At 47.0% G+C, this 17,125-nt stretch overlaps 1 protein-coding gene across 1 annotated transcript in view; it reads right to left on the bottom strand.

Annotated features, from left to right (window-relative positions):
* HYDIN (HYDIN axonemal central pair apparatus protein) overlaps positions 1 to 17,125 on the bottom strand; it is a 287,221-nt gene that overhangs the window by 32,729 nt on the left and 237,367 nt on the right. Inside the window, exons 67-70 of the mRNA XM_063313067.1 lie at positions 16,582 to 16,813; positions 9,313 to 9,525; positions 8,038 to 8,176; positions 7,313 to 7,478 (exon numbers count right to left, since the gene is read on the bottom strand). Of these exons, the coding sequence (XP_063169137.1) occupies positions 7,313 to 7,478; positions 8,038 to 8,176; positions 9,313 to 9,525; positions 16,582 to 16,813 (750 nt within the window). The remainder of the gene's footprint in view (positions 1 to 7,312; positions 7,479 to 8,037; positions 8,177 to 9,312; positions 9,526 to 16,581; positions 16,814 to 17,125) is intronic.

Raw genomic sequence — 17,125 nt, 5'->3', positions numbered from 1 at the left:
TCCCTGGGGGCCATCCTGCTCCAAAAGGACCCCACGGGACTCCTGAAACCATGCGCCTACCTGTCAAGGAAGTTCTCCGAGACAGAAAGGCGATGGCACGTCTGGGAGAAAGAAGCCTTCACGGTAAAATCGGCGCTAGAGACATGGCGACACCTACTCGAGGGAGCCACCCAACCATTCGAGGTCTGGACCGACCACCGGAACCTCGAGGCCCTACGAACGCCCAGACGCCTTAGCCCAAAACAGGTCCGATGGGCCCAATTCTTCAGCCGCTTTAATTTCCAGCTGAAGTTCATGCCGGACAAAAAGAACTTCCTGGCCGACGCCCTCTCCCGACTGCCCCAAGACGAAGAGCCCGCCCCAGACACCATTGGGACGGTCCTATCCGCCTCGCAACTGGGGATGGCCGTGACCACCCGAAGCGGCGCTCGGAGGCAGCTCGACTCTACGGCGCAGCCGACGGCGGGACAACCTGCGACCAGAAGAAGCCAACCGCAACTACCAGGGGGAATGCGCACGGACCTCGCCGCCGCCCTCAAAACCGACCCCTGGTTCCTGGCAAACCCCGACAAGGTAACGATGGCACAGGACCTGGCATGGGGGGAAGGCAGAATATATGTCCCGGACTCGCAACGCCAGGCGATCTTGCATAGGTCACACGACGCCAAACAAGCGGGACACTTTGGGTTCCTCAAGACCCTACACCTAACACGGCGTCAATTCTGGTGGCCCGCGCTCAGGCGAGACGTAAAAGCATACGTAGCGTCCTGCCCCACGTGCGCTAGGGCCAAACGGGCACCAGGCAAACCCGCGGGGCTATTACAACGGGTGGCAGAACCCTCCCGCCCATGGGAGGAAATTTCTATGGATTTTATAGTGGACCTCCCACCCAGCCAGAAGAAAACGGCCATTTGGGTGGTGAAGGACTACTTCTCAAAGCAGGCCCACTTCATCCCCTGCACGTCGGTCCCATCCGCACAACAGCTAGCCAAACTCTTCCTCATCCACGTGTACAGGCTACACGGATGTCCCACACGTGTGGTGACCGACAGGGGCACACAGTTCACCTCCAAATTCTGGCGGGCCTTCCTAAAGCTGACGGGGACCCAACAGGCCCTATCCACTGCCTGGCACCCCCAGACGGATGGAGCCACAGAGGTTCTTAATGCCACCTTAGAGCAATTCATACGCTCATATACTAACTATCACCAAGACGACTGGGCTGAACTGCTCCCGTTCGCCGAAGTCGCATACAACAACGCCGTCCACACGAGCACGGGGAAAACTCCGTTCGAAGTAGTCTCGGGGCGCGACTTCGTCCCCATACCGGAGCTACCTCAACCCCCGGAACCCCAGGTGGACGCTAGCGACTGGGGACGGAAGATCGCGGAATCGTGGCCAATAATCACGGCGGCGCTGAAGGATGCACAGGCAGCCTACAAAGAGCAGGCCGACAAGCACTGGCGCCAACAACCGACGTTCCAAGCGGGGGATATGGCCTACCTATCCACCAAGTTCCTAAAGCCACCCCAACCCTCGAAAAAACTGGGGCCTAAGTACATCGGGCCGTTCCGAGTCACCCAAATAGTGAACCCGGTAGCAATACGCTTGGACCTGCCACACAACCTATGGAGACTCCACCCGGTGTTCCACACCAGCCTCCTGAAACCAGCAACCACCTCCCGATGGCACCCAAGCACGCCACAGCCCTCAGCGGTGATGATCGACGGGCAACACCACTTCGAGATAAGGGACATACTCGACTCCCGCAAGCAACGAGGAACTCTACACTATCTGGTCAGGTGGAAACACTTCCCCCACCCGGAATGGGTGGCGGCGCACAACGTTAACGCGCCTGACCTGACCAGAGCATTTCACCGGGCATACCCCGACAAGCCACAACCAAGGTCAGCAAGCCGTCCCCTGCAAACCCCCCCCCCCGCAGACCCCCCCGCCTCCCGTGCCCCAAGGGAAAGGGCCCCCCCAAGCCCGCGACTTGGGTGGACCTCCCCCCCCCGGGACTCACTCCCCCCGCCCCGGGCCCACGAGGCAGTGACAAGCGTTCGCCAGCACCCTCCCCCCGCCCCCCGGCCGCGGGGGAGTGGCAAGCAAGTCAACAGGGCAACCTGGGGGCAACGCCCAGGAGCTATAACAAAGGCGACGCACTTTAAATAAAAAAAAGAAGGGTCCTACCTGGAGCTGATAAGCACCCGACCAGCCACGCCTCTCTCCTCGCCGAACTGAGCCAAACAAACAGGGTGTGGCTGGAGCATGCGCACGCCAGGACGTGACCCGGGCATGCGCACTATGGACACACCCTGGGAAGGCACGTGGTAGAGGGAGGAGCAAAGGGAGGGGCGACAACTACTCCGGTGGGAATTTCGAAAAAAAAAAAAAAAAAAAAACCAGAAAACCGGGGGGGAGCACTATTCGGACAGGGGGCAGTATGTCATGAGTGCCGTTGAGCTGAAGTCATCAGCGCAATGGCACACATGACAATAGCAAGGAAATAGGAGAAGGGGCTCAAGATAAGTAGCCATCAACTCACAACGACTAACGGCCAACAAACAATAACTAAACGGATCACGGAGCACACCCAAGCCATCAGCGCCAATACAACGGAGATCGCCCAGCTGACAGCAATCACCGGATGAATAGAAAACCCGATGATGGGCGATCCTGGAACGCCAGCGGGGCCTCACAACCCCTCACCCACCGGCAGGGCAACGTATTGGACAAAGGGGGGTGACGTGACCGCGAGTGAGGGGGCGCTGACCGGCGCGGGGTATTTAAACCCCGCACCGGCGCGCTCCTGTCACTCACAGCTTTTTTCTTCCGACGCTGTAACTGCACTGTGAATAAACCAGAGCCTGATCCATCGAACCAGTGTCTGAGCATTATTCAGAGGCAGGCAGCGCATGACAGTAGACCAGGCTACCAATACCAGTGGGGATGTGCACAAAATGGAAAACAAAGCAGCCCCACTCTCAGGACCCTTCAAGAACCCCATGCTCTGCCAGAACAAAAACTGAACCGTTTCAAGTGTTCCTTATTCCAGTGGAATAACAACGCCTCTGTATCTAGCCCTATGAAACAACAGGAATTTGGAACAAGCCCTTTTGCCCTGGAACTACAATTGTTGGTATAGCAATGTGTAATGGCGAGCACTGCATACCACTCAGCCTATGGAAAGATTGCCCAAGTAAACGATTTTCAAATTATTTTTGAACATACTCCATAGTAAGCAATGGACCAGTCAGTGGTTAAGCATTCTTTTTGCACTGGGTCTGCCTGAGTCCAGCAAAGAAGCAAGCACAGCAAGGGATTCACGTCAAGGCTTGCCCACTTCCTCCTCTCAACTGGCTCTAGCCAGCCGATACCCATGGCAGAACCTGGCTTATGACTGTCCAAACCTCCACAGCTTGGAGAAAGATAAAAGGACAAGACGCTGGTCAAGGAAGACTGCTTTAAATTAATTAATGAAACTTACATTACTTCACTTCAGCAAAGGATCGTTACCTTGTCGTGGTGCTGGAGCTTGAGCACCTCAATGATGCCATGAGCTAAACCATGAAGGGCCACCCAAGACGGGAAGGTCATGACAGAGAGGTCAGACTAAATGCGATCCCTGGGGAAGGTAATGGCAACCCACCCCAGTATTCCTGCTGTGAAAACTCAATGGATCGGTACAACCAGAGATATGTCGGTATACCATCGGAAGATGAGACCCCCAGGTCGGAAGATGGTCAAAATGCTACTGGGGAGGAACAGAGGATGAGTTCAACTAGTCCCAGACATGATGACGCAGCTAGCTCAAAGCCGAAAGGATGGCTAGCGGCCGACGGTGCTGGTGGTGAACGGCGAATCCGATGTTCTAAGGATCAACACACCATTGGAACCTGGAATGTAAGATCTATGAGCCAGGGCAAATTGGATGTGGTTATTGGTGACATGTCAAGATTAAAGATAGACATTCTGGGCGTCAGTGAACTGAAATGGACTGGAATGGGCCACTTCACATCAAATGACCACCAGATCTACTACTGTGGACAAGAGGACCACAGAAGAAATGGAGTAGCCTTCATAATTAATAGTAAAGTGGCTAAAGCAGTGCTTGGATACAATCCAAAAAATGATAGAATGATCTCAATTCGAATTCAGGGCAAACCATCTAACATCACAGTGATCCAAATATATGACCCAACCACAGATGCTGAAGAAGCTGAAGTAGAGCAGTTCTGTGAGGATCTGCAGCACCTACTGGACAACACACCTAAAAGAGATGCTATTTTCATCACGGGAGACTGGAATGCTAAGGTGGGCAGTCAAATGACACCTGGAATTACAGGTAAGCATGGCCTGGGAGAACAAAACGAAGCAGGACATAGGCTGATAGAATTTTGCCAAGACAACTCACTCTGCATAACAAACACTCTCTTCCAACAACCTAAGAGACGGCTTTATACGTGGACTTCCCCAGATGGACAACACCGAAATCAGATTGACTACATCCTTTGCAGCCAAAGGTGGTGGACATCTATACAGTCGGTAAAAACAAGACCTGGAGCTGACTGTAGTTGAGATCACAAACTTCTTATTGCACAATTTAGGATCAGACTCAAGAGATTAGGGAAGACCCACAGATCAGCTAGATATGAGCTCACTAATATTCCTAAGGAATCTGCAGTGGAGGTGAAGAATAGATTTAAAGGACTGGACTTAATAGATAGGGTCCCGGAAGAACTCTGGACAGAAGTTCGCAACATTGTCCAGGAGGCGGCAACAAAATACATCCCAAAGAAAGAGAAAACCAAGAATGCAAAGTGGCTGTCTGCTGAGACACTAGAAGTAGCCCAAGAAAGAAGGAAAGCAAAAGGCAACAGTGATAGGGGGTGATATGCCCAATTAAATGCAAAATTCCAGAGGCTAGCCAGAAGAGATAAGGAATTATTTTTAAACAAGCAATGCACGGAAGTGGAAGAAGACAATAGAATAGGAAGGACAAGAGACCTCTTCCAGAAAATTAGAAACATCGGAGGTAAATTCCAGGCAAAAATGGGCATGATCAAAAACAAAGATGGCAAGGACCTAACAGAAGAAGAAGAGATCAAGAAAAGGTGGCAAGAATATACGGAAGACCTGTATAGGAAGGATAACAATATCGGGGATAGCTTTGCCGGTGTGGTCTGTGAGCTAGAGCCAGACATCCTGAAGAGTGAGGTTGAATGGGCCTTAAGAAGCATTGCTAATAACAAGGCAGCAAGAGACGATGGCATCCCAGCTGAACTGTTCAAAATTTTGCAAGATGATGCGGTCAAGGTAATGCATGCTATATGCCAGCAAATTTGGAAAACACAAGAATGGCCATCAGATTGGAAAAAATCAACTTATATCCCTATACCAAAAAAGGGAAACACTAAAGAATGCTCAAACTATCGAACAGTGGCACTCATTTCACATGCCAGTAAGGTAATGCTCAAGATCCTGCAAGGCAGACTTCAGCAATTCATGGAGCGAGAATTGCCAGATGTACAAGCTGGGTTTAGAAAAGGCAGAGGAACTAGGGACCAAATTGCCAATATCCAATGGATAGTGGAAAAAGCCAGGGAGTTTCAGAAAAACATCTATTTCTGTTTTATTGACTATTCTAAAGCCTTTGACTGTGTGGACCATAACAAACTGTGGCAAGTTCTTAGCGGTATGGGGATACCAAGTCATCTTGTCTGCCTCCTGAGGAATCTGTATAACGACCAAGTAGCAATAGTAAGAACAGACCACAGAACAACAGACTGGTTTAAGATTGGGAAAGGAGTACGGCAGGGCTGTATACTCTCACCCTACCTATTCAACTTGTACACAGAACACATCATGCGACAAGCTGGGCTTGAGGAATCCAAGGCTGGAGTTAAAATCGCTGGAAGAAACATTAACAATCTCAGATATGCAGATGATACCACTTTGATGGCTGAAAGCGAAGAGGAACTGAGGAGCCTTATGATGAAGGTGAAAGAAGAAAGTGCAAAAGCTAGCTTGCAGCTAAACCTCAAAAAAACCAAGATTATGGCAACCAGCTTGATTGATAACTGGCAAATAGAGGGAGAAAACGTAGAGGCAGTGACAGACTTTGTAGTTCTAGGTGCAAAGATTACTGCAGATGCTGACTGCAGTCAGGAAATCAGAAGACGCTTAATCCTTGGGAGAAGAGCAATGACAAATCTAGATAAAATAGTTAAGAGCAGAGACATCACACTGACAACAAAGGCCCGCATAGTTAAAGCAATGGTATTCCCAGCAGTAACATATGGCTGCGAGAGCTGGACGATAAGGAAGGCTGAGCGAAGATAGATGCTTTGGAACTGTGGTGTTGGAGAAAAATTCTGAGAGTGCCTTGGACTGCAAGAAGATCAAACCAGTCCATCCTCCAGGAAATAAAGCCAGACTGCTCACTTGAGGGAACGATATTAAAGGCAAAACTGAAGTACCTTGGCCACATAATGAGAAGACAGGACACCCTGGAGAAGATGCTGATGCTAGGGAGAGTGGAAGGCAAAAGGAAGAGGGGCCGACCAAGGGCAAGATGGATGGATGATATTCTAGAGGTGACGGACTCGTCCCTGGGGGAGCTGGGGGTGGCGACGACTGACAGGAAGCTCTGGCATGGACTGGTCCGTGAACTCACGAAGAGTCGGAAGCGACTGAATGAATAAACAACAAAACATTACATCGTGAAACACCGTAAACAATGAACATTGCTCCAGTTTTGTCCCAAACATAAGACAAATAAGATGGCAAAAAATTAAAGGTAGCTGTTTCTGAGGATATGTATAACAGAATACATTTAGCCATTTTAGAGAGCAACCTCAGGAAACAGAGCACCTCGGCCACAAAGACTTGCAACTTTTCACCAATTAAAGAAAGGAGAAGAGGTGAAAGTACAAGTGTGGCTTCTCCTGTGTGTGCCCTGCACTTAATGCTTTTAGGCAGTTGTGCGTTTGTGCTCTTCTTTTTGCGGACTTGAAGCAGCTTAAGTTTAAAAGTCAGTTGAACTGCATTAGCTAAAAGTTTTACTTTCCCGGTGAGGGCTTATCCTGCTTTAAATCAATGAATGAATGACTCATTGAATGATGGGGTCAGAATCAAACTGGAAGGATTATTTTTACATGCCTGATGAAAGACTGCCGCATGTGCAGTGCCGTTTACAACAATGCGGTCGCTGAAAGAGCGGCTCGGATGAGAAGCCAGAACACCAGGGAGACCCGAGGCTGGCATCTCGCCCAAATCAGGGGCCGGCGGCCTCCTGTGCTGTCCTTACCAATCAAAAGTGAGCGGAAGTTCAGGTGGGCTCTCTCCAAAGACACAGCCGGGTCTGTGGTGTGACCAACCAGGAGGAATGGGACAGTGATGTTGTGCTCAGAAATCGTGAAGGTCCAAAAGGATTCTGTAACATCCAGATGCTTGGGAATGAACTCAAATATGATCTAGAGATGAAAGGACAGACATAATGTTCCGGCATCGTGTAATTCTTGCTAGTGGCATTATGTAAAATATGCAGAACAATGGAATCATTTGGATCCCGCAGTTAGAATTTTAATTCAAAAGGCTTTACAAGTATGCAAAAATTCCAAAACAGCATGTAACAGTTGGATGTTTAAATGTTAAATAATAATTTAAAATATTACAGTATGTCGAATGCTTAGGTGAGTTTTTCACTGGCATGTGAAAAACAACGAAGGGTTTTTCAAGCTGAAAACCTCCAAACTATCAGAAAAGGAGAAACGACAAGAGTGGAGTATTTCAGCCCCTCCCTGATGGAGAAGCAGAGCCATATTAGTGGGGGAAAAGAATCAGGACCCTGCACCGCGGCTGAACCAGAAACGAATCGCTGCCAGCATCACAGAGCGCAGCAGCCTGGCATTCCTTTCAAGCTGGCACAAAGTCCTCATGTGGAGATGCTCAGAGCGGCCATGTTCCCGTGCAGCAGCAGCACCCAGAGAGCACCAGGGACCCCGACCCCAAGTCCCTCTCCTGCGCATGCACCTCCATCTTCTTCTCTGGCCGGAGCAGCCCCTGCTCTGTGAAACAGATGAAGGCCGGGGGCTCCCTCCTCTCTTCCTGCTGCTCACAGGTCCAGTGGAAGGAGTAGGTGGCATTGGTGGGGTTCAGGATGGCAAAACTCCTGCCACAGAAAGAAGTAGAATCATAAAAATCCAATCTAAGAACTTAACCAGATGTTTCTTTATCATCAATTGTACCATCTGGCATTTAATGGTATTTAAAATGATTTTTTTAAAATCCGTTCAGTCGTGACTGATTCTCAGAGAGTGCCTGGACAAGTCCCTGCAGTTCTCTTGGCAAGGTTTTTCAGAAGCGGTTTGCCATTGCCTCCTTCCTGGAGTGAGAGTGTGTGACTGGCCCAAGGATGCCCAGCTGGCTTCATGCCCAAGGCTGGACTAGATCTCATAGTCTCCCAGTTTCTAGCCTGGTGCCTTCACCACGACACCAAACTGGCTCTTTATCACCTGGCATTTAATGGTATTTAAAATGAATCTTAACATAGTGGAAAGAGTTTAAAAACTACCATTCACCATTCAGCAGATTCAGTTCTGTTGGCTGAGGCTTGTGCTTCATTCACATTTCAGCTGGACTGGCACAATATATTGAACCTGGTTACTGAGTTACATATATACACAGCTATCACACTATTCCCTTTTGGGGGAAGCAACATTATTCCTACTACAGAAAAGGAGTAAGAAACAATAAGCTGAGGAATTACCGGTATAAGATAAGAAAAAGGAAAGGAAAGGAAATCTACCTAAAATCTCCATTTTTCTTACCTCCTCTCTATCCTTGCAAACCATTCTTGCTTCCATCACATTCATCCATGACTTCATACACTGCCTTTTTCTTTCTTTCTTTCTTTCTTTCTTTCTTTCTTTCTTTCTTTCTTTCTTTTCTTTCTTTCTTTCTTTCTTTCTTTCTTTCGCGGCCCATCTCACATACGTGATTCTGGGTAGCTCACAAAGTTAATACACTCACACACGCACAAAAAAATTAACCAAAATCATACAACAAAAACCACTGAAAACATTAAAAGCAATAAAAACTAGTGAAACCATAAAAAACGTAATCTGTGAGTAAGCCATCCCTCTTACTAACAGCATAGCCATTTAGCATTTACCACTTTTATTCTCATGCTCTCTGGGTTGGAGGAGAGCCAGAACCTGACGCGACCCCACTAGCCACCAAAAGATGCTCTGACTGTGGATTAGAGCATGTTCAGGGGTTCGCTGTACCTGCTGGTTTGACGCTCACCTGGTGTTCCTGACATGGACTCCTACAGAGGTGAATTCAATCACTTTAGTTTGGGGGTCCAGATTCATCCCTCTCAGTCCTCGCAAGTCTGAGTTGCGCCTGTTTGCAGTAATGTAATCAGAGTCTTCCAGCTCAAAATGGCAGTATGGCAGGAGACTCTTCCCTTTCACGGCCACAACTGGGCCCGGCTCATCTAGCTTCAAATTAGGCACGCTGAAAAGAAATAAGCCCATATTAAGAGTGACTGTGAGATAAATGGCTAAGGACTTTCCATGGCCCATGTCATGCCTGCAGTTTTGCTTGCTTTGCACTGAAACACTCCCATCATTCCCCTCATCATCAGATGCCCACCGGGGCAGAGCACATTTCTGAAACTCCACAGAGCTGAAAGGAAGGCAGGCATAATTATGGGTTTGTGTCTGCATAAAAAAATGTTTTCTGGCTGAGCCATTCAACAGGCCGCCTGCTTGAGCGCTGGTTTGCACTGAATTTCCTCAGTCTCCAGTCTGTCACTGTGCCACTGCGTCGCTAGCAAGAGAAGGGTACTGGTAGCAGAGAGGCTGGGACATCTGAGGGATGAGAACAGACTTGAGAGGGCACTATTATGGGAAATGCCAAAGCCAAACTGACATCTGCTCTGGCTCAGACACCCAGATGATGCAGTTTTATAAATGCAGAGTTGACCATACGGCAGCCTTGCAGGTTCGAGCAAATGGTGAATGCAGGAATTGTGGTCACTGACCTGACCAATGACAGTAGCAATAGGCATGCCAACGCACAGGCACCTTAATAGTGTCAACAGCCAGTGGGTAAAATGCTGAAAGAAACATCCATCAGTGACATCCATAATGGCAAACTGGGAGCCTCTGAGTAAGTTAAAAAGATGGGGGTGGGGCCATCAAGGGAAAAGGTTATACGTCTTTTAACCTCCAAACTATAGGAGGTAGTTTGCAATTGTAGGCTGTAGATTAAATTTTAAAAATAGGTAGCATGACTAAGTTGACTACTTTTTTGATGTAAAGATAGAATTAGGTTGTGGCCTTGTCCTTACGCCACAGCAGGTAAGAAGGGTCAGTTCTACCAAGTTCATCAGCAAGCCTCACAGGAGGCATCCCCAAGTGTACACCAGTGGTTCTGGGTGTCTGCCAAAGATTCCCCTGGATTCCTTTGAATACCTCAGAGACACCCAGGAAACCATGTTTCACAGTGACTCACAGCTTTTGTACAGCTGAGTCCATCTGTTAAGACATTTCTTCTGTCAGGAATGTGAACCACCAGTAGATAAATTGATGGTGATTGCATTGAAACTACAGAGCTAAGCTAAGATGAAGCAGGTGGAGAGACACCCTGGGAGCTAGAGGTTCCCAGGGCATAAATACAGGACCAGTCAATAACCAACTACCACTAAGTATGAGAAGCACAATGGGATTCTATAAAGCCAGGAGAGGGCAGGGGGAAAAGTCACCAAATTTAAGATGGGAGGGTATAAGAAGGGGCTACAACTTCTTGCATCAGAGGGAAGTCAACGGTGCCACTGGAAGGGTGACTGACACCCTCTCTCTTTGTTACATAAAAGTGCTGTGATACAGTCTGATATTACTTGAATAACATGAAAAACACCATCTCAAAAGTGAAACAGGCCTTCGTTACTGGAAGGGTTCTAACATATTTATATGTAACTGAACTTCTCACTAAGTCCATCCAGTGACCGTTAGGTTCTTGAAGTGAGCTTTCCATCTCCTCTTGGAAGTATCTCTGATAAGACCCTGAGAAGATTATAAAATGGTGGGCAGCAGCAATTCCCATTCCTATACACCTGTTGAATACCCTGGGACCTGTTGTGAATCCAAAAGGTAGCACCCAATATATTGGAAATAAAAGGAACCAGCCATGGTGCTTCTTTTTAGCTTAATGAAAATAGGCCTCCTTTAGGTTGCATGTTGCAAATCTGGCTTGAAAAAGAGGAAGGATACTTGATATGGTTGTAAAGTTCTGACACAGTTGACCCAACAAAATTCTGACTCATGCATCCAGATGAAATGCAGATTTCAGATTTATTGATGATGTGTACAGATGTTAAGCAAAAAGCCACGACTAAAAAAGTTCTCACACAGCTACCTGACAAAAGACACACGGGCACGTCAAACCTCCTCCACACTCCCCCCCTTTTCCCTTAACCGTCCAGCATTCCACTCCTGGCCGGCTGGCACGACCTTGGGTTTCCTCTCGCTCTCAGCAACTCCCCCCACCCGCCATCCGGAGCCTGGGATTTGTTGCTTCAATGGCCAAGAGCACCATCAACGGATCTAACAACCCTTTGATTGTGGGTTCTGACAATGGTGACCATTCAAAATTTGGGAAAGATGTTAAAAAGCTTCAGATCCTTGAGATTCAGAAAGGTATGCAAAGCACTGTCTTTCTTTGTTACTGTAAAGTACAGAGAACAAAAACAGACAAATGTGAAGCTACACACGTCTTTTCCCCAAGATTCTTAAACTGTTTTTCTCTGCAATAAACCTGGCTAATGAGACTTTGTGAGACTTTGGTTTTTTTGGTCACTGTTGTGGGGCATGACAGTCAGTCTTTCTCAAACAATGAGATACAGTCTTGGAAAAAGAAGCAGTGAAGAGTGTAATAAAATATGGTGTTTAGATTTGTATCCAGCTTCTCTGTGGTCCCTCATCCCCAAGTCCTGCTGTGCTGCCTCACTGTGGCAAGGAGGTGTTCCTGGGGGAGGATGAGCGAAGAAGGTCAGGAGCCTGTGCCAAGGGTATATACTCCCAGCAGGGTCACCCGAGGCGTGAAGGCCGTCCCAGCTGCCCAGCCAAAGCCAGCAGGCACCTGTACTGGGTGGCAGTGCTATAGGAAGATGCCAGAGGCAGAGGAACACTTTAGTGACAATGGCAAAGCCATCAGTTGCTACTGTGGGGGAGAAGGCGATGGTAAACCACGCCTGCATTTTTACCAAGGAGACCGCATGGTAGAAAATAATAAACAACTAATGATATAGTGCCAGGTGCCCCTCAGGTCGGACGGCACCCAACATGCTACTGAGGAAGAGCTGAGGATCTTTCGGAGCACTAATGGTGTTTATGACGTGGCTACCTTAAAGCCTTCGGGACGTCTAGTTGCTGATGTTGCCATACAGGAAAAGAAAATCCAAAACTGCAGAGAGAGAATTACAGTAGGAGCTTGGAACATAAGAAGCATGAATACAGGAAAGCTCAGCACAGTGAAACAACTACAATTTATCCTACTTCAGACACATTATGCAAAGATCCAGCTCTCTGGAGAAGGCTTTAATGCTGGGAAAGGTGGAAGGAAAGAGAAAAGGAGGATGACAGCAGCAAGGTGGATGGACTCAGTTGCAGTGGTGATGGGTGTACTGTTGGAAGACCTGAAAGACCAGGTTAGGGATAGATAGTCATGGAGAAAATCTGTCTGTTGGTCGCTAGGAGTCAAAAGCAACTTGATGGCACATAATCAGAAAGGCAACGGAGGAGAAATGTACTTTTAGACATGCAAGATTCTGTTAATGTAACCTTACAATAAAGTTGAGCTAGTTCTCCCAGGCTTGCTTCTTATCTGTATTACCTTGCAAGGCTGACAAGTGGAGAGCAGAACATGCAGACTCTAAATCCAATCCATAATCTTCTGGATCCAAAGGAGTAGAATGGTTTGGTACCTTACCTGAAGAACTATGACTGCAACATTCTGAAAGGATTGTTGTTTTAGAGGAGAGACAAGTGAGGCTGAAGACAAATGATTCAAAGAGTGGAGCAGAAAGGAGACTAAAGATGAAGCAGCCATAGCAGATGAACATGAAGCCAAGTTTGCACTTAGTGAATCCAAAGTAAATACAAGATTAGATCTCTGTTGGGAGGATTGAGCATGTCCCTCCTGAAGGCACTGGGATAGCCCCATTATTGGCTTTGGAGACAGTGCAGCTCAATACAGAGAAATTTGTATGTAACTGTATAGGCCTTCACAGACCTGGTAATATGGTTCACTTAGGACCAATATGGGAAAAGCGATCTTATAAAATGGCTCCCAAGAGGAGACCTATTGCATTCCCAAAAGCTGAATGATGATTGTAATCATAGGGTATGGGTAACCCAGATGCCAGTAATGATCTCCTTCAAGAAGAGGACTAACAAACCAAACTTCACAGCTCTAATGCTGCAGTGACCAGGTGATATGGAAAAGGAATCAGGAGGGACAACAGTGGCTGGGGGGGGGGAGGGCATCAAGAACAACATCTGGAATGTTACTGAGAATCCAGGCGGATATGAGGACTAGTGTGACAGCAATTCTGGATCTCATCCACAGAAGTGGAAAAAAAGATCTGAGGCTCCTCTTCTATTTCTCCATCTGAGCCCTCCATATTAGGGATCAAAGAAGAGGTGGAGGGAATTACAGAAACACCCAGCATGTCTTAGGGTCACCTGTGAAGGTCAAGATGGGTCCATGGATGAAAGGGGCTGAAAAAGGTACTTGTAATTGTGTCATGTCACAGAACAGGCATAGTGCATGAGGTGCCAGACTGATTTGGTAAAAGGATTATTGCCTGAACCACTTGCTCCTAACTTCAAGTGGGATGCTTGACCATTATGTCCTACAAGAGTAAAGTATTGACACCGAAATAGATTTCAATTTTCTGGTCTTCTCCAAGATAAAATAAGGACTAGGAACAACCTTCAGTGTTGTTCTCTAACTTCCACAGACAGCACATCTCCTGAAGAGCATCTTAGTGAACATCCAGCCAAATTTCAGCACAAAAAATGCACTGCAACCAAATGAAAACACAAAGGACAGATATGAGGAAGATAACACAAACACTGATGTTTAAAAAGTTACGCTCTGTTTCAGTGGAGAGGCTTCTTATAAAGTCAAAAGGGAACTGAGGAAATTCAGCATGGCTAGGCTCTTGGGGAGGACTTCCAACCAAAATGTGCAGTTCTGGAATGTTTCTCTGCAGAGGCACAGAGCCAAGTGTGTGATGCAACTTATCTTTTTTTCAAAATTGCAGCTGGTTTTGGGAAGTACTGAATTGAGTCAGGCCATCCACACCAACTTGGTCCACCTGGAAGTGTTCTTGTCTTGTTTTCACACCTTGAAAAATCTGATCAACAAATGTAACCCATAGATGTTTTTAAAAATGCTGTCACTTTTACTGGAATGGGAAGCAGCTGGCTGGCTGGCTGGCTGATTGATTTATTGATTTAATCAATCAATCAATCAACCAATCCTGCATTTCTTCTCCAGATTCAGGCCCTGTGTGCTTTCCTGCCCCAAATCAGCTGCAATTTATCCTGAAGGTATTTAGTCAATAAACAGCCTTTAGGGGTTTAACCTACTGAAGGGGACAACATGATGGCTCCAAGAGGAGCAGGAAAAGAGAGCCATGCTTGATGCAGCTGTTAAATTCCTGACTTGTGAAGTGCATTGTGCAAACCCAGCCATGGTGTCTTGTTAAAGCCATTAATTACTGCACACTAATTTAAATCTAATATTGATTTATTTTAACACAGACTTGAATTTTCAAATCAATAAAAGATATTTTAATATGCAGATATTAAATCATTAGATCATATCCATACCCTTTCAATTTTTTTTGTAATTTTTATCATGCTTGTAAACACTTTCTTTAGTTACAACTCACTTTTTCGATATTTTTCTTCCTAATAATTTTAGAAATGAATTTTAAAAGATGTCATTTGGCCCATGGGTGGTTTGAAAATTTGGCCAGCTAAGAATTCCTCCTATTCAGGTTTTTGCTATACCTTATTTTAACTTCCATGGACTAGCCTTATCATTTCTGTGTTAACTTCTTCATCCCCAAAGCAATCATAAGGCTTAGAATCCATTAAATTGTCCTCCTGTAAATCGGCCATGAAGCCCATCCAGCTTCCAATATTAAAAATTTGGCACAAAATATACTGACTTGTATAGCTAGTCTCAGTCATCTGGTCTTTCCATGAAACCAGAGTCACTGCAGCAACAAAAGGGTAAAGAATTTTGTCTGTATCATACAATGCCCAAAATATTGCTCCAGAAAAAACAACATTGGTTTAAAGGTAATAAAATAATGGTAATCCATATTCTCAAGTACTGATGCCACTTCAAATTGTAGTGTGAGATTTTTTTTTTGCCCTTTGTGCCAGCTCTTGCTAATACATTTAGGGGAAACTTAGCATTGCAGTAATATTGGCAGGGCCCAGAAAGAGAGCCTTCTCTGTCCTGGCCCCCACCCTATGGAACACTCTTCCCCTAGAGATGAGGCAGGCCCCCACTCTCCTGGCCTTCCAGAAAGGGGGGTAAAGACTTGGCTCTGCCATCTCGCTTGGGGCAGGAAGGGGGGTAGTCAATCCTGGGGGTGGTCAGTGCCCTAAAGAGGCCCCTTGTCATGATCACCGTTGCGATGCTTGTGACATCGCAACGGCTCGCATGACAATACAGGGAAATGGGTCCCTGGCGGATTAAGGCAAAGGCAACTATGAAACACAAAAGAAAGCAACAGGTGCAGGAAACTAAGTAGCAACCGAGACCGGCGGCGCGGAAGACAGCGATACAAAGTTGCCAACAAGCAATTGACTAACAACAAGAGAGGTGCGCCCGAGCTGTCAAAGGGATTAAGAGCCTGATTGCCCGGCAATGAATCATTACCGTTCAGGAAGGCGATCAAGGCGACGCCCGGGGCGCAGGGGGGCTGAACGACCTCTCACCTGACAGGGACGGAACCGGTGGGACTCGTGGGACGCACCTGGAATAAGGTGGGGTGGAGCGCTGACCGGCACAGGCTATTTAAATCCCGTTCCGGCGCGCTCCCCTCACTCTCAGCTTTCTAAAGGCATGCACTCTGTTCCTCAGTAAAGCCAGAACCTAAGCCCACACTGGCGTCTGTGTCTTTACTGGATCGCAGGCAGAGCCTGACACCCCTGTGAATTCATGAATTTAAATTAAGAGCTTTTAATATCTCCATCTTTGATTTTATATTTTATATTTTACATTTACATTTGTATTTTTATTTAAGAAGTACTGTTTTATTGTATTTTAATCTGTATTTCTTTTTAGTTTTATTGTAAACCACCCAGAGTTGCTCTTTGAGTGAGATGGGCAGTGACGAAATTCGAAATATAAATAAATAAATAAATAATATCCTACACAACAGGACAGAATTGTAATATGAAAGCTGCACCCTCCCAGCCAAGACTTAGCCCCTTTTGCTATAAAGCATGCCCACCGTGGCTTGATGAGATGGTTTCTTACCTGCAGAGTAGATGGCCCTCAAACTCTCCTACTTCCTGGGGAGAGAATTTCACTTGGAGGGACTGAGATTTCCCCGGAGGGATAGCCCCTCTGCTGGGCTCCATGAAGAATGGAGGGCGGGTGACCACTGGGAAGGCATAGGAAGATAAACTATCCAGCATGCTTCCCAGCTGGCTGAGTGGTCGGCTGGACTGTGCCTTGATGGAAGCGGTTGATGCTCTAGATGGGTCCCCTGGTTAAAGGAGAAGTTTATTGACACAGCATTTCTGCAAAGAATAGGATAGGATAGGAGAGATCCGACCCGTGACCCCTCTATTGTGGGGTGCCGCAGGGTTCGGTTCTCTCTCCTCTCCTATTTTAACATCTACATGGAACCACTGGGTGAAATCATCCATCACCACAGGATGAGGTATCATCAGTATGCCGATGATACCCAATTATACATCTCCATCCCAGGTGAGGTAAATGATGCAGTGACTGCCCTTTCTCAGTGCCTGGGGGCTGTGGGGGTCTGGATGGGGAACAACAGGCTTCAGCTGAACCC

This window comes from Candoia aspera, chromosome 11 (genome assembly GCF_035149785.1).
Source record: "Candoia aspera isolate rCanAsp1 chromosome 11, rCanAsp1.hap2, whole genome shotgun sequence".
Taxonomy (NCBI): Eukaryota; Metazoa; Chordata; class Lepidosauria; order Squamata; family Boidae; genus Candoia; species Candoia aspera.
This window is presented reverse-complemented; position numbering and strand designations above follow the sequence as displayed.